The 23890-nt window shown below is 43.9% G+C and overlaps 1 protein-coding gene across 1 annotated transcript in view; it reads right to left on the bottom strand.

Moving 5' to 3' along the window:
* The window catches only part of Liph (lipase H), a 48046-nt gene extending 24574 nt beyond the window's left edge, over positions 1-23472 (bottom strand). The window contains exons 1-5 of the mRNA XM_004654311.2: positions 23357-23472; positions 17049-17416; positions 13896-14004; positions 5125-5226; positions 3172-3261 (exon numbers count right to left, since the gene is read on the bottom strand). Coding sequence (XP_004654368.2) covers positions 3172-3261; positions 5125-5226; positions 13896-14004; positions 17049-17416; positions 23357-23405 — 718 coding nt within the window. The 5' untranslated portion in view covers positions 23406-23472. The remainder of the gene's footprint in view (positions 1-3171; positions 3262-5124; positions 5227-13895; positions 14005-17048; positions 17417-23356) is intronic.
* Between the last annotated feature and the right edge of the window lie 418 nt (positions 23473-23890).

Here is a 23890-nt window from a genome sequence, read left to right as displayed (position 1 = left end):
ACCCCAGACAGAATAATATCATTAAGCAAACAAATGACAACAAATGCTGGCAAGGATGTAAAAATGAGACACCTCATTCAGTGTTGGTGGGAATGTAAACTGGTTCAACCACTATGGAAATCATTGTGGAGGTTTTCTTTTTTCTTTTTTTAAATATTTTATTTATTTATTTATTTGAGACACAGAGAGAGAAAGAGGCAGGTAGAATGAGAGAGAAAGAATGGGCGCACCAGGGCCTCCAGCTGCTGCAAATGAACTACAGATGCATCTGGCTTACATGGGTCCTGGAGAATTGAACCTGGGTCCTTTGGCTTTGCAGGCAAGTGCCTTAACCAGTATGCCATCTCTCCGGCCCTCTTTTTCTTTGTCTTTTTTTTTTTTTTAATTTTTATTAACATTTTCCATGATTATAAAATATATCCCATGGTAATTCCCTCCCTCCCCACCCCCACACTTTCCCATTTGAAATTCCATTCTCCATCATATTACCTCCCCATTACAATCATTGTAATTACATATATACAATATCAACCTATTAAGTATCCTCCTCCCTTCCTTTCTCTACCCTTTATGTCTCCTTTTTAACTTACTGGCCTCTGCTACTAAGTATTTTCCTTCTCACGCAGAAGCCCAGTCATCTGTAGCTAGGATCCCCATATGAGAGAGAACATGTGACGCTTGGCTTTCTGGGCCTGGGTTACCTCACTTAGTCTTTGTCTTTTTAATATCTTATTTATTTATCTGCTAGGAGAGAGGGAGAGAGAGAGGAAAAAAGAGAGAGAATGTGAGTGTGCCAGGGCCTCCAGCTAATGCAAACAAACTCCAGATCCATGCACCATGTTGTGCATCTGACTTTACATGGCTACTGGTGAATTGAACCTGGGTATTTAGGCATTGCTGGAAAGTGCCTTAATCACTGAGCCATCTCTCCAGCCCTTTTAAAAATATTTTATTTGTTTATTTATTTATTTATGTATTTGCAAGGAAAGAGAGAGAATGGAGTGTGGGGGTTAAAAAAAAAAAAAGAAAATAGATCTATATGGCCCAGCTATGCCATTCCTGAGCATATCCCCAAAGGTCTCTGTATTATGCCACAGAGATACCTGCACATGTGTTTAGTGTTTCTTCTATTCACAATAGCAAGGAAATAGAATCAGCCTAGATGGCCATCAATAGATGAATGTGTAAGAAATGTGGTTTGTACACACAATGGAATTATATGCAGCCATAAATAAAAATGAAATTATAAGTATTTCAGGAAAAAGGATAGAACTGAAAAATATTAAATGAGGTAGCCCAAGCTCAGAAAGATAAATACTGCATATTTTCTCATATGTGGGACCTCATTTCTAATTTTTATGTATATAAGAGTGAGTGTGAATAGAATCCAAGAAACTAGAAAAGGGCCCATGAGAGGGGAAGTTCCTTTTGCAGACACAATGGAGTTATAACAATGCAGGGCTATCCTGGATAAGTAAAGCCCACAGTCACACAGGAACTAATTTGAATACTCACTGTGGTACAATAAGGGTGATCCTATGTCTGCCATTTCAGCCAGATCATTCCAATGGGGCTGTATACAACCACAATTTTTTACCATGACCATTTAAAAATAAATATTTTTATTTATTTATTTATTTTAGAGAGAGATACAGAGTGGGCATACCAGATCCTTTCTCTTGTCTGGCTTTAACATGGGTACTAGAGAATTGAACATGGGGTTGGCACCAAGACCATTTTTTCTTCCTTTAGAAGCTTCTTCTTTTGAGATAGGCTCTTCCTCTAGCCCAGGCTGACCTGGAATTCACCATGTAGTCTCAGCGCGGCCTCAAACTCACAGCAATTCTCCTACCTCAGCCTCCAGTGTGCTGGGATTAAAGGCATGTACCACCACGCCGGCTCTAACTCCCTATTTTGTTTTTTAAATTTGAGTTTACATTTTATAATTCATATTTATGCCACCTTTATCTTCTCAGAAAAATTGTTTACTGTTAAAAACTTGGCTGGTTGATTTTTTTTTCCAGTTTTAGTAAATGTGCTACCAAAATGAGCACTGAATGATTTATTTTATTTGCTGGGAGGAGGGGAGAGGGAGAATTGGGTGTCAGGGTTTCCTGTCGCTGCAAACAAACTCCAGATGCATGCACCATCACTTTGTGTATCTGGCTTTACATGGGTACTGGGAATTGAACTCAGGCCATCAGACTTTGCAAGCAAGTGCCTTTAACTGCTGAGCTATCTCTCCAGCCTGTGATTTTTTTTTTTTTTTTTGAAACAAAATCTCATGTTTTTTTCTTTTTTGTTGTTGTTTTATTTTGTTTTGTTTTTCAAGGTATGGTCTCGCTCTAGCCCAGGCTGACCTGGTATTCACTATGGAGTCTCAGGGTGGTATCAAACACATGGTGATCCTCCTATCTCTGCCTCCCAAGTGCTAGGATTAAAGGCGTGCGCCACCACACCCAGCTGAAAAATTTCATGTATCTGAGGCTAGCCTTGAACTCCTGATATTCCACCATGCCTGGCTAATATCTGGTGTTCTTTATCCAAACCACTTATTTTGTTGTTGTTTTGTTTCATTTTGTTTGTTTGTTTTGTTTTTTTCAGGTAGAGTCTCACTGTAGTTCAGGCTGACCTGGAATTTACCATGTAGTCTCAGGGTGGCCTTGAACTCATGGTGATCCTTTGACCTCGGCCTCCCCGAGTGCTGGGATTAAAAGCATGTGCCACCATGCCCGGCTCATTTTTTTTTTAATTTTTTTTAATTTATTTATTTGAGAGCGACAGACACAGAGAGAAAGACAGATAGAGAGAGAGAGAGAGAGAATGGGCGCACCAGGGCTTCCAGCCACTGCAAACGAACTCCAGATGCGTGCACCCCCTTGTGCATCTGGCTAATGTGGGACTTGGGGAACCGAGCCTCGAACCAGGGTCCTTAGGCTTCACAGGCAAGCGCTTAACTGCTAAGCCATCTCTCCAGCCCTCATTTTGTTTTTTGAGGTAGGGTCTTATTCTGGTCCAGGCTGACCTGGAATTCACTATGTAGTCTCAGGCCTCGAACTCACAGCAATTCTACCTCAGCCTCCCAGAGTGCTGGGATTAAATAAAGGCATGTGTCTCCATGCCCAGCTTCTCAAACCACTGTTTTACTAGATACAAAATATATGTACTTACCTCCAAGGATTGTTTTGGGGCAACCAGGTTGGTCCAATCCTCCATTTGGGTAGAAGTCTATGTTTCCTAATGGCTCCTTGTAGCCCAGTGCTAAAAAAAAAAAAAATACCACACTTTCACCTTGCTCCGAACTCAAATCTTAGAGTTCATTTGCCTGTAGGATGTAGGCAGAGACTGTGCTGTTTTCATCATTATTGCTTACACCCATTAAAATACTTTGCCCAGCCAGGCATGGTGGCGCATGCCTTTAATCCCAGCACTCAGGAGGCAGAGGTAGGAGGATCACCTTGAGTTCAAGGCCACTCTGAAACTACATAGTGAATTCCAGGTCAGCCTGGACCAGAGTGAGACCCTACCTTGAAAAATCAAAAAACAACAACAACAACAAAATACTTTGCTCTAAGTTCCCAGCTAGTTGGTTAGAAAGCAACAAGTAAATTTCATCATCCTATATCTCATTGCTAAATGAATATAAAAATGGTGCTTAATTCTACCTTTTCTAAAAACAGAAATTTTGGTCACTTGTTCACTGTAGGCTATATGAAACAAATGATACCTTTTTTGTGGGTTTTTTTTGTGTTTTTTTTGTGTGTGTGTGTGTGTTTGAGGTAGCTCACTCTAGCTCAGGCTGACCTGGAATTCATTATGTAGTCTCAGGCTGGCTGGCCTTGAACTCATGGTGGTCTTCTTACCTCAGTCTTCTGAGTGCTGAGATTAAAGATGTGTGTCCCCATGCCCATTTCTTTTTTCTTTTTTGGTTTTTCAAGGTAGGGTCTCACTCTGGCCCACTTGTTTGGAACCTTCTAAATGCCAGGTGCTTCCTGAGCCTCTATTTCTATTGGGTAAATCTTTTTTTTTTTTTTTTTTCGAGGTAGGGTCTCAGTCTAGCCCAGACTGACCTGGAATTCACTATGGTGTCTCAGGGTGGCCTCGAACTCACAGTGATCCTCCTACCTCTGCCTCCCAAGTGCTGGGATTAAAGGCGTGTGCCACCACGCCCAGCTGTCTATTGGGTAAATCTTAGAATAAGCAACAAGATTCTGTTTTTTTCACTTAGTGGGGAAAACCTATAAAACTTTCAAATCTGGAGCTGGAAAGATGGCTTAGCATTTAAGGTGTTTGCCTACAAAGCCTAAGGACCCAGGTTTGATTCTCTAAGTCCCACATAAACCAGATACACATGATGGTGCATGCATCTGGAGTTCGTTTGCAGCAGCTAGAGGCCCTGGCGCACCCATTCTCTCCCTCTCTCTCTCTCTCTTTCTGTTCCTCTCTCTGTCTCTAATAAATAAATTAATAAAAATAAATCAGAAAAAAATATCAAATATGAACCCGTGTAGTGGCGCATGCCTTTAATCCCAGGCAGAGGTAGGAGGATTGCCATCAGTTCAAGACCACCCTGAGAGTATATAGTGAATGCTACATCAGCCTGGGCTAGAGCAAGACTCTACCTTAAAAAAACAACAGAAAGAATTTCAAATCTAAGCTGGACACCACATCTGAGCCTACGTTTCAGCTCATGGAAGCACTGAGAAAGCACCAACTTCTCCAGGAAGTCATGCATCTGAACCCAGTTGTCCACATGGTAGACAAACCGAGGACTCAGGAACCAGAGGAATGCCATGACAGGCTTCAGAGTCACTTCTCGATTGGGCCTGATGATCACTTGGGAAACAAGAGGAGACAAGGGGAAAATCATGTCCACTCCAGCGCAAGGTCCTGGACCGCATTAGCCCCTTCTCTATCTCATTTTAGATGATGGAGAGAGAACCCCTACTCAGCCCTTCCTTTTGAATATTAAGAGCCTACATGGCTTCCACTTTTGTCCATTGCTGGAGATCTGGAGCTGTGACGAGGAGGAAAAGAAGGCTTCTGGAAGAACCTGCTCGAAAATCCCACAGGGGAGGCTCTTAGAGTCTGGGGGCCACTGACCCATAAAAACAGGAATGTTACCATCAGTGTCGGAGTGGATGACATCAACGAACTGTGCATCACTGGGATCTAATCTTTCCTGGGGTGATCTCCCGTTGAACAAAGGGCCTGCAGGGTCAAGACCTAGAAGGAAAGGCCCACATCATGAGCGGTCTGTAGCAGTCTCTGATGGCTCATAGGCTTCAGGACACTGCTGGATGACACATGTCATCCTTCTTGGTCAGGACTCTTGACCACAGCCTATAGTTCTTTCCTATAGTACAGATAGGCTCCCTGGTAGTGGCCCAGAGGACAGCAAGTGGACTCCGTGATCCCAGCAGCTGAGCAGTGCTCCACAGCAGGAGCCACAGCTCCTGAGCATAAAAGGCTCCTCAGGTAAAAGCTCCCTGAGGAACATGAGAGAGGACAGCTAGATTGGGGGGTGGGGGATGGGGAAGTGCCGGAGATTAACCCCCAGGGCCTTGAACGTGAAGCAGTCTACAATGGAACTAAATCCTCACCTTTGTTCTTCGAGAATCCCATTATGCAGCTCAGACTGACTTTGAACTTGTTATCCTCCTGCCCCAGTCTCGAGTGCTGGGATTGCAATTGTGCTTCACCACCCCCAGCTGTCTTTACCTCATTTCAGGTGATCCAGAAAACCCACTCAGCCCTTCCTCTTGAGGATAAAAATCCCACACAACTTCCACTCTCATGCATAGAACAGCTCATTGGTTCTGCATTGCAAAGCTGGGAGGGGACAGGGTGGTCAATGTGATTCCATCTTACAGATGAATGTAGTGAGACTCGGGGAGCTCTAGCATCTCAATGGGAGGCTGTCCTCCCAGTACAATCCCCTGAATCAGCTCAGCAGCAACCAGGAAATTCCCTGGGGAGGACAAGGATGGGGCCAGGTCATCCCATAATGCTTGAATTGATTTCTTGGCTTTGTTCAATGGTAGGAAGATGTTGTCCTTGGAACTTGAACCTATGAATATCATCCTATTTTTGAACCTAGGAACTCCCTCACACATGCTACACATGGGTTCTGCCACTGTGCTACATGCCTATTTCCTCTGTCACTTCTCTCTCTCTCCCTTTCTTTCTTTTTGTTTTGTTTTGTTTTTCAAGTTAGGATTTCCCTCTAGCCCAAGTTGACCTGGAAATCACTATGTAGTCTCAGGCTGGCCTCGAACTCACAACGATCCTCCTACCTCTGCCTCTGGAGTGCTGGGATTAAAGGCGTGTGCCACCACACCCGGCTATTTATTTTTATTTTTGTGAGTGTCACTTTAGATGACATCTCCCTTTTCCCTCTGTAAAAAATACAATCTAATAACTACTTTGCTCTTGTCTTCCTGCTTCCAGCTTAAGTCCCCCCTTTTTTTCTCTCCTACGGCTTTCCTGCTTCCCCAAGATACCTATCCATGTATCTGCCTCCTTCTATTTCCTCATCTTCCACCCCAGTCCTCTTCTGTCTACTCCCAACAGAAACGGTGTGGGAGGAAATAGGCCAGAGGCCATTCTCAACACAGCAGGAAAATCTCCATAGGCTGGGAAAGAATTTCCCCAGAAAACTCCCCCTCCTCACTTCAGACAGCAGCACCACTTCCTGCCTAAAAACATGAACGGTGAGCGCCCTGGACTGTATCTTTGAGTTTTATTTCAGCAGCAATTGGTTAGAGTTAGATAAAGCTTTGGACCTCTCCCCAGGAAGAGCACTGACACTTCATACTCAGTTGTAGGGACATCTTACTCCTCCCACCTGCAAGATCACAAGGCAGTGCTAGTTAATAAAAACTTAGTGTGGTGGTGCATGCCTTTAAACCCAGCACTCCGGGAGGCAGAGAGGCTACCCTGAGACTACATAGTGAACTCCAGGTCAGTCTGGACTACAGCGAAACACTACCTTGAAAAAAAAAAAAAAAAAAACCCCAAAAAACAAAAAGAAAAATTTCTAGCAGTGACCTAAAATGTTTTAAAAACAAATGGGGGGCTGGGGAGATGGCTCCATGGTTAAAGATACTTGCTTGCAAAGCCTGATAGTTTGATTCCCCAACACCCAAATAAAGCCCAGGGCTACAAAGCCATACCCTTTCTCAAAAAATAAATCAATAGAAATAAATAAATAAAAGCAGTTGGGCATAGTAACTCACATCGGTGATCCTAGCACTCAGGAGGCTAAAGAAGGAGGGTTACCAGGAGCTCAAGGCCAGCATGGACCACAGGGTGAGGTTTTAGGCCAGCTTGGGGTTAGACTGATAAGTAGCTAAAATAAGGCCCTGCCTCAAAACAAAACAAAACCAACAAAATTCCAAACCAAAACAAACAAAAAGAATATATTTTATTTTATCCAATACATCCGAAATACTATCATGACAATGTGATCAGTTAAAAAAAAATTGAGGGCTGGGCATGGCACACGCCTTTAATCCCGGCATTTAGGAGGCAGAGGTAGGAGGACTGCCATGGGTTCAAGGCCAGCCTGGGACTATAGAGTGAATTCCAGGTCAGCCTGGGCTAGAGTGAGATGCTACCTCAAAAGAACATAAAACAAAAAATAATAACAAAATGAAAATACAGATCCATGTGCTAGCAAGAAAGCTTAGAGACAGAGCGGCTAATAGAAGTAAAAGTAGGAGATTCACCTGAAGAGAAAGAAAATAAAGAAAGGAAATAGAGAGCCGGGAGGGGTGGTGCATGCCTTTAATCCCAGCACTCGGGAGGCACAGGTAGGAGGAGCATCGTGAGTTTGAGGCCAGACTGAGACTACACAGTGAATTCCAGGTCAGTCTGGGCTAGACTGAGACCCTCCCTCGAAAAAAAAAAAAAAAAACAGGAAAGAGAGAAAGGAAGGAAGGAAATAGAAATGGCAAAGCAAGGCTGGATGTGGTGGTGGATGCTTTTAATCCCAGCACTCAGGAGGCACAGGTAGGAGAACTGCCATGAGTTCAAGGCCAGACTGAGACTACACAGTGAATCCCAGGTCAGCCTGGGCTACAGTGAGACCCTACCTCAAAAAAAAAAAAAAAAAAAAAAAAAAAAGAAGGAAAGGGTAAAACAGCATGAAGACACAGGTATACACCAGGCAGACCCATCCTACCCACGGGATGGTAGTGACTTGTATCCTTGGGTGGGTGTGGTGATAAGATTTCAAGAAAGTTGCCCCCACCACACACACACACACACACACACACACACACACTGTGCCCCAGACCAGGCAATCCCTACCTACAAATAGGGAAATTGCTAAACTCTGCTGCCCAGGGTATTCCAGACAACCTGATCAAGCATGCTTGAGTGCTTAGCACCCCTCATCCCACACCCTCTCCTTCTCAGTGATATTCCCCTTCCCCTCTCCAAACACCCTCAAAACCTGTCCCAGGGTTCCGAGCCCTTTTTTCTCTTAAGTTCCCACCATTCTCTTCCAAAGTTAAATAAAAATGCTGGGCCTGAGAAACAGTTACCGTCTCTGGTCCTCTATATCTCAAACCTGGCATTGGGCAGAGGGCCATATTCCCATCCTCCATGATCTGATCCAGTGAGCCCCCCCAAACAAAGCAGAAATGAGTGGGGAGGAAAAATGTTTTAGTTCCACAGCCGCTCTTGGGGACAGCTGACATTAAACTCGAGGCTCAGAGAGGATAACGCACCGGACATCAGTGCAGGTGGAAAACTGACCTGTGGACCACAAGCTGGTCCAGGCCACAGGGGAGGTCACGTGGGCCCAGAATGGCAGGAAGGTGGACTTGGGGAATTTCCATGGTGTGAGGTCAGCTACATTCACAGTTGGGAAACCGGACTGGCTGGAAGGCTCTGGAATAAACCTGGGGCTTATGTAGACCAAGACTGCCGGGTTGGAGGGAAGATTTTACTCATGTCTTCCCATCTCTGTGGTCAGAAATATCAGGTTGGAGGCTTCAGATCAGCCACCATGAGACTATTACACCAGAAGTGAACAATTCCTACAGATTAGCCCCCTCCCATCTAAGCACACCACTGGACAAAACCCCATCCACCACAAACAGCAGCTACCTGTCCTGTCCTCCCCTCCCAACAGGTATGCCGGGACCAGGTACACCTCGTCTAGGATTAAGGAACCACTAAGCTACAGGACTACAATAGGAAGCAGGCCTCTGCCAAACTACTACCAGTGGTCTGGGGTGAGGATATGACACTCCAGACCTCACTTCCCACAGGGAGCTTTCTGCAGGCACCCCCGAGAACCTTAGTAAGTGCTGATAAAACCCAGACCTAGCGAAGGAATGCTCTCCCATCACATAGGCTTGAGCCACCTTGAGTCACAGACGTGCAACCTTTCTTCCCTTGCAGCACAAGATGCCCTCCTCCCCTTCCTGAAAAGGGCTTATCATTGCCTCCGTTCCCCTCCTGGGTAATCCAGAGTCTCCTTTCCTCTCATTCCAAATCCCCACCGCTCTCTTACCTGGTGTTAAGTAAAACTTTGGGCCCATGGAACTGTCTGTCTCTGTGCTCTGTTGCAAACCGTTACACCTCCACCTGCCAATAATCTCATCCGTTTATTTTTACTGTTATGCCAGGATATCAGTCCTCAAGGGATCTCATTACACAGCCAAACTTACATATGCAGGCTTACTTGTTCAGAGATGCCCACGTGGTGGGAACTCAGTCTCCCATTTCATGATCTATAAAAATGGAGGAATAGTACCTAGCTTAATGGTGAGAATTAAGCACCTGCCACACTGCCCTGTGACCACCAAGACAGTCCTACCACTCTAATTCCTGTGGCACTGCACAGATATCCAGCGCATATCATTAGAAGCGGCTTCCCACCGGAGCTGGGATGACTAGTGTAAATCAGGTCATGTGCCAACATTAGGGCATCTCTGCTTCAGTATCTGTTGTTCTCAGTCCAAGCTTACAACCAAGACACTTGCATAAGCAGGGCATTAGAGAAAGATTCCTGCGGCCCAAGGTCAGCTATGTGTTGTCCACTTCTCAGTCCTCCTTCCCAAAAGGCCAGCTTAGCCCGGTTCACTGCCAACTTCCCCAAAAGGAGGACCTGGTGTTGGAGAGATGGCTTAGTGGTTAAGGTGCGTGCAGGCCTAAAGACCTGGTTCAATTCGCCAGTGCCTGCATAAAGCCAGATGCACAAGGCGGCACATGTGTCTGGAGTTTGCAGTGGCTGGAGGCCATGGTGTGCCCATTCTCTCTATCTGCCTCTCTCTCTCATAAATTATATATTCATACATACACACATATGTATATATACATATACATATATGCATATGTGTGTGTGTGTGTGTGTGTGTGTGTGTGTGTGTGTGTGCATGTGTTTTGAGATAGGATCTCACTCTAGCCCAGGCTGACCTGGAATTAACTATGGAGTCTCAGGGTGGCCTCTAACTCATGGTGATCCTCCTACCTCTGCCTCCCAAGTGCTGGGATTAAAGGCGTGCACCACCATGCCCGGCTCATAAATAAATAAATTTTTAAAAAGGAGGACCTGTGCTCCACACAAATACAGGGACCAAGGGCCCCAGAAAAGGAACCCCTAACAAGTCCTTTCTATGTATGAGGAATTTTTTTGTTGTTGTTGTTGTTCATTCTTATTTATTTATTTGAGAGTGACAGAGAGAAAGAGGCAGAGAGAGCGAGAGAGAGAGAGAGAAAGAGAGAGAATGGGTGTGCCAGGGCCTCCAGCCTATGCAAATGAACTCCAGATGCATGCACTCTCTTGTGCATCTGGCTAACATGGGACCTGGGGAACCGAGCCTCGAACCAGGGTCCTTAGGCTTCACAGGCAAACACTCAACCACTAAGCCATCTCTCCAGCCCATGAGGAATGTTTTTAAAAAGCAAAGACACTAATGGCAGCAGCAACAACAAAAAGCAAAGACACTGGGGGAGTAGAGGAGAGGAGGGAGCCTGAACCTGCAGGCGTTCCAATCTTCGCATTCCACTTTAACAACTGCCCTTGGTCCCAGGCTCCTGCAGCCCCAGTCCTATAAAGAGGAGCAAAAAACAGCAAGCGGCTGAACAGATAACTAAGCCATTAAGGCACTTGCCTGCAAGCCTAAAAACCCAGGTTCGATGCCCCAGTACCCACATAAACCAGTTGCACAGGTGGCACATGTGTCTGGAGTTCATTTCCAGTGGCTAGAGACCCTGAAGTGACCATACTCTCTCTCTCCCTCTCTCTCTCTCTCTCTCTCCCTCTCTCTCCCCCTCTCTTTCTCTGTGTGTGTCTCAAAATAAACAAATAAATGAATAAATAATAGATTTTAAAGAACAGCAAGCTTTAGTGTCAGTAAGAGCCTCTGCTTAAAGGGGTCACAGGCTCTAGAAGGAAAGCCACTACTGCTTTTTAGCTAAATGGATATGTTGTACCCATAAAATTGCCCTTTTCATATTTACATTTATGCCCACAGATCAGGGCTACTCTCACCTTGGGTTAGAAAAGCTTCTTTTTGCAGTTGGTAATGACTACTGGGGAAACTCAAAACATCAAGGTGCGTAGAATAAGCCTGGGACGGCAGAATGAGTTCCAGGTTAGCCTGGGCTAGGGTGAAACTCTACCTCAAACAACAACAACAATAACAACAACAACAACACAAACAGTGATAATACATTTTGAAACTTAAAACAGCACTTTGCTGTATCTGAAAAAGATAGCCTAGCCTCTAAAGTTTGCTTGCCTGGGCTCAACTCCCTACCACCCATGTAAAGCTGGTATTTGCAGTGGTAAGTGACCCTTGCATGCCCATTCATACAAAACACACATACACCAATAAATAAATAAAAATTGAATGACTATCTTAGGGGCTGGGGAGATGTCTCAGTGGTTATAGGTGCTTGCCATGAGAGCCTGCCAGGCCTAAGACTGTCAAGTGTGACTCCCCAGAACCCGTGTAAAAAGCTGAGCATAGCTGTGCACATATGAGGGATGGAGACTTGATAACTGCTGGGCCTCCCTGACTGACAGCAACTCCAGGCTGAGGAAGAAACCCTGTCTCAAGGAAATAAGCACAAGTGATAACAGGATACCTGATGTTCTCCTCTGGCCTTTGCACACACATGGGGCATGAGCATCTGCATGCACACATACACACACACACACACACACACACACACACCATATATCACATATCACACACAAGCACACACACACTTACATGCAAAAAGCAAAACAATGCAACAACAGCAAAACTGTTTCCTAGGAAAGTAGGAAAATGAAGTAGTCTTGGCCTTGAGGTGAAGGTGAGAAAAAAGATCCACATCCAGGATAAAGGTGATTTCAAATGCCAGGAGATGCCAGACAATGGGGGTTGGGGGTGTTGTAGACAGTGTCACATTGCTGGGAAGAACATCTAAACCAGACCCAATTTATGGGAGGAAGGGGTTTGTTTCAAGCTTATACATCCAGGGGAAGTTCCATCAATGGTGGAAGAAGCTGATTCCATACATCCAAGCAGAGAGCAACAACCAAACAGCCAGCAAAACCAAAAGCAGTGAGCACAAAACTGGGGACAAGCAGCAGGGAACTGCAGCACGCACGACCCCAGAGCTCAGACCTCTCTGCACACATTTGAGCTGGATTTCAGGTCTGCCCCCAAACACACCTTAAGGCTGGACAACCCCCCACGGAGACACCTCCACCAGCCAGGCAGCTGGGAAACCCAACTTACAAGCTTTAATAAAATACCCGAGGGGTGGATGGATGGCTCAGTGGTTAAGGCATTTGCCTACAAAGCCAAAGGAACCTGGTTTGATTCCACAGGACCCACGTTAGCCAGATGCACAAAGGGCGCAAGCATCTGGAGTTTGTTTGCAGTGGCTGGAAGCCCTGGTGGGCCTATTCTCTCTCTCTCTCTTTCACTGTCAAATAAATAAATAAATAAGAATTAGAAAACCACTTAAAAAAAAAAAAAGCTAGGGAGACATACATTCAAACTACCGCAGGGGAGTGAAAGAGATGACTTGCCAAGTTTAAGTAGTACCTTCAGACTTGGAACCCAACAAGGTTAGCTCCCAATACAGTCGTTTTAAGACACGTTCCGAGGGAATTACCATGGGATATATTTTATAATCATGGAAAATGTTAATAAAAATTTTTTTTAAAAAGCTTAAAAAAAAAAAAAAGACACGTTCCCATATTCCCTTTGTCCACCCGGTTTTACTTTCCAGACTGCCTAGACTAGAATGCTGGGTGTGAGATGGATTCTGCGAAAGGAGAAGGGAGAGCTCCTGCCGGCTAGACTACTCAGTCATGTGAGTGAGTAGCTGTGGAAAATTCCCAGGGTCTAGGCAAGAGATCCCAGGAAGGGAGTCTTTGTTTGGGGTTTGACCTGCTGCCTTTTGGAATGTTTTCATTCTGTGTTAGCTAGAAAGCTGATATTGCGAGAATAAAGCCCAGCCTTCAAAATTCCTATCTTACTTCCTGCCACGAGGCTCTTGAGGTGCCTGGGGACTGCAGGGTGGCTAGCTATGTAGTTCAGGCCAGGCTGGATTAACCAAAAGGAACCAGGCCCTCTATTTGGACACAGATCAAATCTCCACGGTGGATTGTTCTTTTTCTAGCCATAAGAAAAATAAAGTTGCCACCAATCTTTTCTATGGTATATATAACTGCAAAGTGCTTTATACATATTTTATTAAATAACAGTGTGAAGTCAGTACTATCTGGGCCTTCCTTTCACAGAAGAAGATCCATGCTCAAAGGCTAAATAACTGGAAGAGCTGGCTTCAAACCCAAGGACTAGAATTGCCCGCAGAGTGCTTCTTTAGGGAACACCTGCCCAGGCAAGACCCCCATTCATTCACTGGAGTCTTACCTGTGATTCTTCCCAGCTGACCAGCATACATTTCTCCAACAAATCCAGATATATGGGCTCCTAAACTTACTCCGATCATATAAATGTTGTCAAGAGAAGCTCCTTCGGCCTGGAATTTAAGAAATCCATTAATATAAAAAATACATGGAGGGCAGGCGTGGTGGCGCACGCCTTTAATCCCAGAACTCGGGAGGCAGAGGTATGAGGATCACCATGAGTTCGAGGCCATTTTGAGACTACATACTTATTTCCATGTCAGCCTGGACCAGAGTGAGACCCTACCTCGAAAAACAAAACAAAACAAAATAATAACAGGGCTGAGGAGAGATAGTTCATTGGTTACAGACACCTGCTTGTAAATCCTGCCAACCTGTGTTCTATTCCCTAGTACCCATATAAAGCCAAATGCACAAATTGGGCATGTGTCTGAATTTGTTTGTAGTGGCAAGAGGACCTGGCATGCCATACTCTCTCTCCTCCAATAAAATAAGTAATGTTTTCATAAAATTAAAAAAAAAAAAAAAACAGGGCTGGAGAGATGGCTTAGCAGTTAAGCGCTTGCCTGTGAAGCCTAAGGACCCCGGTTCGAGGCTCGGTTCCCCAGGTCCCACGTTAGCCAGATGCACAAGGGGGCGCATGCATCTGGAGTTCGTTTGCAGAGGCTGGAAGCCCTGGCGCGCCCATTCTCTCTCTCTCCCTCTATCTGTCTTTCTCTCTGTGTCTGTCGCTCTCAAATTAAAAAAAAAAAAAAATCTATCATTAATAATTGTAACTGACTACATTGCATAGATTTCTTAGCTGTTTATTTTGGTGAAAACACTTTATATCTATTGTCTCATTTAAGCGTCACAACAGGGCTGGAGACGTAGCTCAACAGTACTGTGACAGTCCCCTACCTAAAATGGGTTCTATAACCCTAAAATGGGTTATAAAACCATACAATGTCTTTTGCTTATAAAAATGAGGACCCTAGTGCACCCATACACACTGTGGTGGTTTGATTCAGGTGTGCCCCATAAACTTAGGTGTTCTGAATGCTAGCTTTCCAGCTGATAGAGATTTGGGAATTAAAGCCTCCTGGAGGGAGTGTATTGTTGGGGGTGGGCTAATGGGTATTACAGCCAGTTTCCCCTTGACAGTGTTTGGCACACTCTGCTGTTGCTATTGTCCACCTTATGTTGGTAGGGGGTGATGTCCACCCTCTGCTCATGTTGTCATTTTCCTTACCATTGTGGCACTTCCCCCTTGAGCCTGTTAGCCAAAATGAACCTCTTTTTCCCAGAAGCTGCTCTTGGTTGGGTGATTTCTACCAGCAATGTGAACCAGACTGCAACAGTAAAGTGGTACCAGGAGTGGGATTGCTGCTAGACACCTGACTGTGTGGCTTTGACCTTTTGGAGCTGATTTTTCTTTTTCTTTTCTTTTCTTTCTTTTTTTTTTTTGTGGTTTTTCGAGGTAGGGTCTCACTCGAGCCCAGGCTGACCTGGAATTCACTATGGGGTCTCAGGGTGGCCTTGAACTCATAGCAATCATCCTACCTCTGCCTCCTGAGTGCTGGGATTAAAGGCATGCATCACCACATCTGGCTGGAGCTGATTTTTCAAGAGGAACGTGGAGGAATTTGAACCCTTGGCCTAAGAGATGCCTTGCAGTGCTATAAGTACAGCCTGATGGACTATTCTAGTCAGAGTTGAAAGACCGACCTAAATGTAATAAGAACTATGGAGTGTGGCGTTTGGCTTATGAGGGTGAGAAAGAGCTTTGTCTGGACTGGGCTAGCAGTTTGTGTGAGAAGCTTGATGTTATGCTCATGTCCTGAGAAGCTGTGCAGGGTTTTGCATACAAATGAACTGGTGTGAGCAGAGGGTTATGGCACAGAGAAAGAAAAAAAAAAATCTCTGGGCCTAAACTGCTGCCCATTCACCTGCAAATTGTTTGAGAGATTACAACTTTTGAGATTGGGCCAGCTGACATGCACTGGGGCAACAGGAAGAATGTAGACTCTTTTGAAGGGGACTGAGTGCTCAAAGACTTCTTCAAAGTCTGCTTTATTCCCCCCTGGATTAACAAATTGGCACCCTACCTGGTATTGTGGAGTATAAGAAATGCAGGAAAGAGAGGGTCATTGAGTTTGCAACATGGTCTTTTTTGGAAATAGCCATGGACAGAGTGAAGCAGGTTTGCTGGTTGTCTGCATGGAGACCCCGTGGGGCCATGAGGATGAACCGTGGATTGCAGTGGAGACCCAGTGGAGATGTTGGGATGATGAGATGGCTGCTAAGGAGCTGCTGGCCCTGATGAAGTTTTCTAGGACTGCGAGTAGCCTAGCTGGAGGGGCAGAATAGGAATTCCAGAGACTTGTTGCTGGTTAGAGTTATCAGACTGGGAGATTTGTCACTAACTAGAGTTGTTGGACTTGAAGCTACAGAGTTTGGTGCTTACCCTGTTTAAATCACACATTGCTTCAGTATTTATTTGCTATGCCCAATGTCATCTTTTGCAGTGTGAATGTTTATTCTGTGCCATTATGGTTTTTTTGGGGGGGATGTTTTGTTTTGGTATTATGTTAAAAGATCTTAGACTATGGGGATGTATGAACATCATTTGAATTGATAAAAATTATGGGGACTTTTAAAGTTAGATGAATGCATTGCATTTTACATCAAGTGTGGTTATCAGTTTATGGGGGACAGGGGCGGAATGTGGTGGTTTGATTCAGGTGTCGCCCATAAACTTAGGTGTTCTGAATGCTAGCTTTCCAGCGGATGGAGATTTGGGAATTAACACCTCCTGGAGAGAGTGTATTGTTGGGGGTGGACTTATGGGTGTTATAGCCAGTTTCCCCATACCAGTGTTTGGCACACTCTGCTGTTGCTATTGTCCACCTTATGTTGGTAGGGGGTGATGTCCACCCTCTGCTCATGTCGTCATTTTCCCTGCCATTGTGGAGCTTCCCCCTCAAGCCTGCAAACCAAAATAATCCTCTTTTTCCCAGAAGCTGTTCTTGGTTGGGTGATTTCTACCAGCATTGTGAACCTGACTGCAACACACATACACACACACATGTGTATGGAAGATACTTTTTGGCTTTAAACCCCCAAATAAGCAGCCAGTTTCAGTCTGGCCTTGAATCATCTAAGAGAAGTCTCTTACCAACATCCGGTCAATAAATTCCTTCAAGATGAGAGCTACTTTTCTGGTCTTGCTGGAGGCATGAGTATATATTACAGTAGTAGCCCCGCGATTCCAATCAACAACCACCACATTCATATCTTGTACATTCAGTAAACCCTCTACTAAATCCTCCATCCAAACTGGGGGAGAGCCTGTTGGCCTGAACCCATGGATAATGAAGGTGGTCTTCTTGGTCACATTCAAGTTCCCCAGAGCTGTAGAGTTGATGACCTGGGCACAGGTCTTGTTTCTCTGTGTGTAGAGCATCAACCTCACATTTAGTCCAGTGCCAACCACTGCACTGTGGAAGCTCAGTCTGGTGAAGGAAGGACATTCTTCATCTGTGTCTGGAAACAGAAGTTAGATGTGCTTATCACATACTGCTTTCTTTTTGAAAAAAAGTATTCTATTTATTTATTTATTTGAAAGAAAGACACACACACACCATATATATATATAGAGAGAGAGAGGGAGAGAGAGAATGGGCACTCCAAGGCCTCTAGCCACTGCAAACGAATTTCAGACACATGCACCCCCATATGCATCTGGCTTATGTGGGTACTGGGGGAATGAACCTGGGTCCTTAGGTTTCACAGGCAAGTGCCTTAACTGTTAAGGCCATCTCTCCAACTCACATAGTTCTTTCTTTAGCAGGACATCAAATAAGAGAGTGCTGCCCTCCATTCACTGACACTCTTAAGTTTCTTAAAGCAACTGGCAAAGGTTTGTTCTAGGTCAATGGAGTTGAAAAGTCCAGAATTCCTAACCAACGATCTCTGGTGTCTCCAGAAAACTATCCTTCCAAATCCAACATTCCTTCAAGGTCTAAACTCAAGGTTACCTCAATGAAGCCTTTTGCAACCCTCCCAGACAAAAGAATAGCCTCACTCCAAATTCCCCAATTCCTATATGTGCCTCACTGATGGCACAACAAAATCTGCTTCTGGGGATATATTCTGGGTACAATGTACATGTATGTTTATGCTAACCTGTGTGTCCTCATAGTGCCTAGGAGCACATGACAGGGGACTAAGAAACTGAATTTTCATGGTCTGTGCACATCCCTACTTTATCTATCTATCTATCTATCTATCTATCTATCTATCTATCTATCTATCTATCTATCTATTTATTTTCATGTGTGTATGGGTATACCAGTCTCTTGCTGCTGTAAATGAATGCCCATCCAGCTTTACATAAGTGGCTGGGGAACTGAACCTGGCTTGGTAAACTTTGCAAGCAAGTCCCTTCAATCACTGAACTATCATCACCTCAGCCCCACACTTCTTGTGTGGGGCAGCTGCCTAGGGGGCGTGAGAGTGTGGTGTGCCCTATGCTGAGCATTCCAGCAACCTATGAAACCACAGACCAAGGTAGTGTTCTTGGCGCTCCTCCTCTGGGCTTCTCAAGCTTTCATCCCGCAGAGCAAGCATGAAGGATGGCTTTGGGAGGCAGTTGGGTATGAAGAGGAGAAAGCACAGGTGAGCCTAGAGAATCTTTTTGCTGTTGCTACTGGACACAGGGTCTCAATATGTAGCCCAGCCTGGCTTCAAGCTTACTGCGTAGCTTAGGTTGACCTCAAGCAAGCTTGCAATCCTTTCTGTCTCAGCCTCCTAAATTCTAGGATTATAGGTATGTACCATCGTGTTTGATCTGGAGCACCTTGCTGGGGATGTGGCTCAGTGGGAGTGCTTTAAGGTTGCTTTTTAGGGCTGAAGAGATGGCTCAGTGGTTAAAGACATTTGCTTGCAAAGCCTGTAAGCCTGGGTTCAATTCCCCAGGAACCACATAAATTCAGATGCGCAAAGTGGCTCGTGCATCTGGAGTTCATTTTCAGCAGCAAGAGGATCTGTTGTGCTCATGCTGGCTTATTTTCTGTCTCGGATTAAAAAAAAAAAAAAAAAAGATTGCTTTTCAGATTGTAAGAGCCACAGGTGGGAAGGTGTATCCTGAGGCATTTCATTGTCCCCCACACAGAGACTGACTGGTGCATTCATGACTCCACAGTGAATGCCAATAGCTTCATGGAGGAGGGAAGGCCCTCAGTGTAATGGGGAACCTAAGAGTATAATCAGATGGGAATACGATCCGTAAGTAGTATGTTCCTCCTACCTCTGCCTCCTGAGTGCTAGGATTAAAGGTATGCGACAGTACACCAGGCTTACCTTCTTTCTCTTCTATTAATCATATTCACATAGGATATCAGGGCACTCATCACTGTCACTAGTGATACCTTATTTATGTGTGAGATCTTTCCTAATAATCTAACCATGCTACATGAAGGCCAAAGCCGGCCATGTCTGTTTTAAAATGGACTTTTTCTTGCTCTAATGACAGAGCTGAGTCATTGTGAGCATTGGCCCATATTCTGAAAATATGTACCACATACCACTTTACAGAAAAAAAGTTTACCAAGCTTGCTGCAATGTCTTCAATAAAAAGACAGAAAAATTTAGAAAGAGCATCAGTTTGGGAGTCAGACCTGCATTTGAGGTCCAGTTTCATGGTCTACTAGTTAGTTGAGCCCTGGTAATCAGTTGTTTAATTTCTCTGAGGTTTTTTTTTTTTTTTTTTTTTTTTTTTTTTTTTTTTCGAGGTAGGGTCTCACTCTAGCTCAGGCTACCTGGAACTCACTATGTAGTCTCAGGGTGGCCTTGAACTCACGGTGATCCTCCTACCTCTGCCTCCCGAGTGCTGGGATTAAAGGTGTGTGCCACCACGCCCGGCTTCTCTGAGTTTTAATTCTATGTTTATAAAACAATCACAATAATGCTAATTGAGTTGGGTGTGATGGCACACGCCTTTAATGCCAGCACTCGGGAGGCAGAGGTAGGAGGATCACCATGAATTCAAGGCCACCCTGAGAGACTACATAGTGAATTCCAGGTCAGCCTGGACTAGTGTGAGACCCTACCTCGAAAAAAAAAAAAAATAATAATAATAGTAATAATCTCTCAGGCATTGGCACACAGAGCATGTTGTGAGAAACCCTGACTCAAATGAGGCAGACAGGTGAGGACCAACCCACGCATGTGCGTCTGCTCATATGCAAAATGCGCACACATGCTTGTGCATGCACATATACACATGAACACATACCCACAAACAAATAATAAAAAATTTAAAAATCAATAAATAAAGGGCAGGAGTGTATCTCAGTGCAATAGTACTTGTCTAGCATGTATAAGTCCCCTGAATATAATTCTTTGTACCATCATCAAAAAAGCATATATAGCCAGGCTTGATTGACGCACGCCTTTAATCCCAGCACATGGGAAGCAGGGGTAGGAGGATCGCCGTGAGTTCAAGGCCAGCCTGAGACTACACAGTGAATTCCAGGTTGGCCTGGGCTAGTGCAAGACTCCACCTCAAAAAAACAAAAAAACTAATTTTTTTAAAATTTATTTATTTGAGAGCGACAGACAGAGAGAGAAAGAGGCAGATAGAGAGAGAGAGAGAGAGAGAATGGGCGCGCCAGGGCCTCCAGCCACTGCAAACGAACTCCAGACACGTGCGCCCCCTTGTACATCTGGCTAAAGTGGGTCCTGGGGAATCGTGCCTCAAACCAGGGTCCTTAGGCTTCACAGGCAAGCACTTAACCACTAAGCCATCTCTCCAGCCCCAAAAAACTAATATTTAATAAGTGTGCTTTATCCATTCCTGAACTATTCCTATTATATCTAGTTACACTGTATGTAAGATAGACATCTTTACATATGAGACTTTTTCTTTTCTTTTCTTTTTTTTTTTTTTTGTTTTTTTGAGATAGGGTCACTCTAGCCTAGGCTGACCTGGAATTCACTATGTCGTCTCAAGGTGGCTTCAAACTCATGGTGATCCTCCTACCTTTGCCTCCCATGTGTTGGGATTAAAGGCATGCAACACACGCCTGGTGAGACACATTTTTAAGATTCTTTTTTGGGGCTACGAATGAAGTTGAATGTTTGTCTAGCATCTATAAGGCCCTAGGTTCAATGACCAGCAACAATTTTCCATCACAAAAAAAAACTTAAGAAAATATTTTATTTGGGGCTGGAAAGATGGCTTAACGGTTAATGTCCTTGCCTGCAAAGCCAAAGGACCCAGGTTTGATTCCCCAGGACCCACATAAGCCAGATGCACAAGGTGATGCACATATGTGGAATTGATTTGCAATGGCTGAAGGCCTTGGCATGCCCATTCTCTCTCTCAAATAAGTAAATAAAACACTGAAATATTTTAAATTTTTTTATTTATTTATTGGAAAGACAGAAAGAAAGGTAAATAGAGGGAGAGGGAGGGAGAATGGGCATTCCAGGGCCTCCAGCCACTGCAAACGAACTTCAGATGTGTGTGCCACCATGTGCACCTGGCCTACATGGGTCCTGGGAAATCGAACCTGAGTCTTTTGGCTTCACAGGTAAGCACCTTAAATGCTAAGCCATCTCTCCAGCCATTCCTCCACCTTTTTTTTGTTTGTTTGTTTTTTTCGAGGTAGGATCTCACTCTAGCCCAGGCTAACCTGGAATTCACTATGTTTTCTCGGGGTGGCCTTGAACTCACATTGATCCTCTTACTCTGCCTTCTGAGTGTTGTGATTAAAGTAGAGTCTGACCTGGAATTCACTATGCAGTGTCAGGGTGGCATGACCCTCCTACCTCAGTCTCCTGAGTGCTGGGATTAAAAAATGTATGTCATCCTTGGGCTAGCAGGTTTTGCAAGCAAGCACCTTTAACCGCTAGACAATCTCCTCAGCCCCCAAACTTGTTTTAAACGTGATATTGCTTTTTCATTATACTATGCCACAATATTAGCACAAGTCAAAAATCCCTACTGGACTGGAAGGGGGGAAAAAGGAGAGTGGTGAGAGAGGATTATGATCATGGTATATTATCTATATATGGGACTTTTCAATAAATAGCTAAAAAAAAAAAAAAGACGTGTGCCACTACACCCAGCAAAAAAACTTTTTCTTTACAATAAATTTCAGCAATAGTTTTACTAGCTATAAGGAAATAAACATTTTTATGGCTGTTGATATATAACATAATTCTCTCTTGCTCTTCAAAAATATTATACCAATTTCCATTACCATAAGCTACGTGTGAAAAAGAACTAGATCCCTAAAAAGGTTGAGAAGTGTTAAAGTCATGTGCTATGGAGATGCATTCTCAGGCAGGGCGTGGTGGCACACTTTAATCCCAGCACTCAGGAGGCAGAGGTAGGAGGATTGCCATGAGTTCAAGGGGCACCCTGAGACTACACAGTGAATTCCAGGTCAGCCTAGGGCTAGAGCGAGACCCTAACTCAAAAAAAAAAAAAAAAAAAAGTAGTGTTTAGGTCCAGCACAATGACACATGACTTTAACCCCAGCACTATGAAGACAGAGGTAGGAGTACTGCTGTGAATTTGAGGCCAGCCCGGGACTACAGAGTGTATTCCAGGTCAGCCTGGGCTAGAGTGAGACCCTACCTAGAAGATTAAAAAAAAAAAAAAGGAAATATGGTATTTATTTGAATCATTTAAATATTTACTCAATGCATAAAAGTATTAAAAATGAAGAATAATAACATTTAAATAATTATATTTATTTATTTATTTATTTATTATTTCACATAGATACAGGAAATTTTGTTATGAAAGAAACTAGCTTTGCTTCAGTCTTTTGGCACATTTAACTTTTGCACCTAAGGAAAAGTTAATTCAAAACAATAACAGGGGGCTGGAGAGATGGCTCAGCGTTAAGGTGTTTGCCTGCAAAGCCTAATGACGCAGCTTCGATTTCCCAGGACTCACGTCAGCCAGATACACAAAGTGCTGCATGAGTCTGGAGTTTGTTTGCAGCTGCTGGAGGCCCTTGTATGACCATTCTCTCTCTTCCTCTCTCTTTCTCTGTGCTTGAAAATAAACTAATTTTAGGCCTGGATATCCATGACCTCACAGTGCCTGACACTACCTACACAAAACCATCATAAGAGGAGGAAGAGATCATGACATCAGAAGAAAAGAGACTGATTGAGATGGGGAGGGGATATGATGGAGAATGGAGTTTCAAAGGGGAAAGTGGGAGGAGGGAGAGTATTACCATGGATATTTTTAATAATCATGGAAGTTGTTAATAAAAATTTGAAAAAAAAAAGATTAAGGTGAAAAAAAGAAACTATTTTTTAAAAGCAGTAACAGTTTCTTTTATGATTGATTGTTTCAATATTTGGAAGTTCATTTTACCTGTACCTTCCTTCCTTCTAAATGATTGTATTATTAATATTAATTTTTTAAATATTAAGAACATTGGATAAATGACCTACCTGATTTCACCAAACACGTCAAACTGATGAGCAGGACTAACCTCAGCATAGGGATCTTCCAGAGAAGCAAAGATGTTCTTCTCCGGAGACTTCAGGTTTTGCTCCCAGTGAGCTCAAATACAGAGGCGTGGTGACAACAGGAAGTTCCCTAGGGAGTGACTGCAGACAGTTTCAACCCTTTCAGGATCTTTGACTCCTCCTCTTTGCAATAAAAGATCTGGCACTTTCTACCTTCCATAATTTATGCATATCGTAATATTTAATTTGCATTGCAGAATGACGAGTTCAAAAGTTTCATTCTTTGTGGGTGGCTTACTAGCTGTTTGGCTTGGTGTGTTGAAATCAAGTGTGGTTTTAGATATGCCCTCCCATCTTGTGAATGAAATCACAAAGCCAGTTAATATGCTGCTGGCCTGTGTATACAAGCCACTTAGTTAATTCATACATATATTTCTCATGGGGCAGTCTTTAGATTTGTACTGAGAATATTTTATTAGGTCCAATTATACATGTATTTGATATATGTATATATAT

This window comes from Jaculus jaculus, chromosome 5 (assembly GCF_020740685.1).
Source record: "Jaculus jaculus isolate mJacJac1 chromosome 5, mJacJac1.mat.Y.cur, whole genome shotgun sequence".
NCBI lineage: Eukaryota > Metazoa > Chordata > Mammalia > Rodentia > Dipodidae > Jaculus > Jaculus jaculus.
The sequence above is the reverse complement of the archived record's forward strand: the minus strand, read 5'-3'. Positions and strand labels throughout refer to the sequence as shown.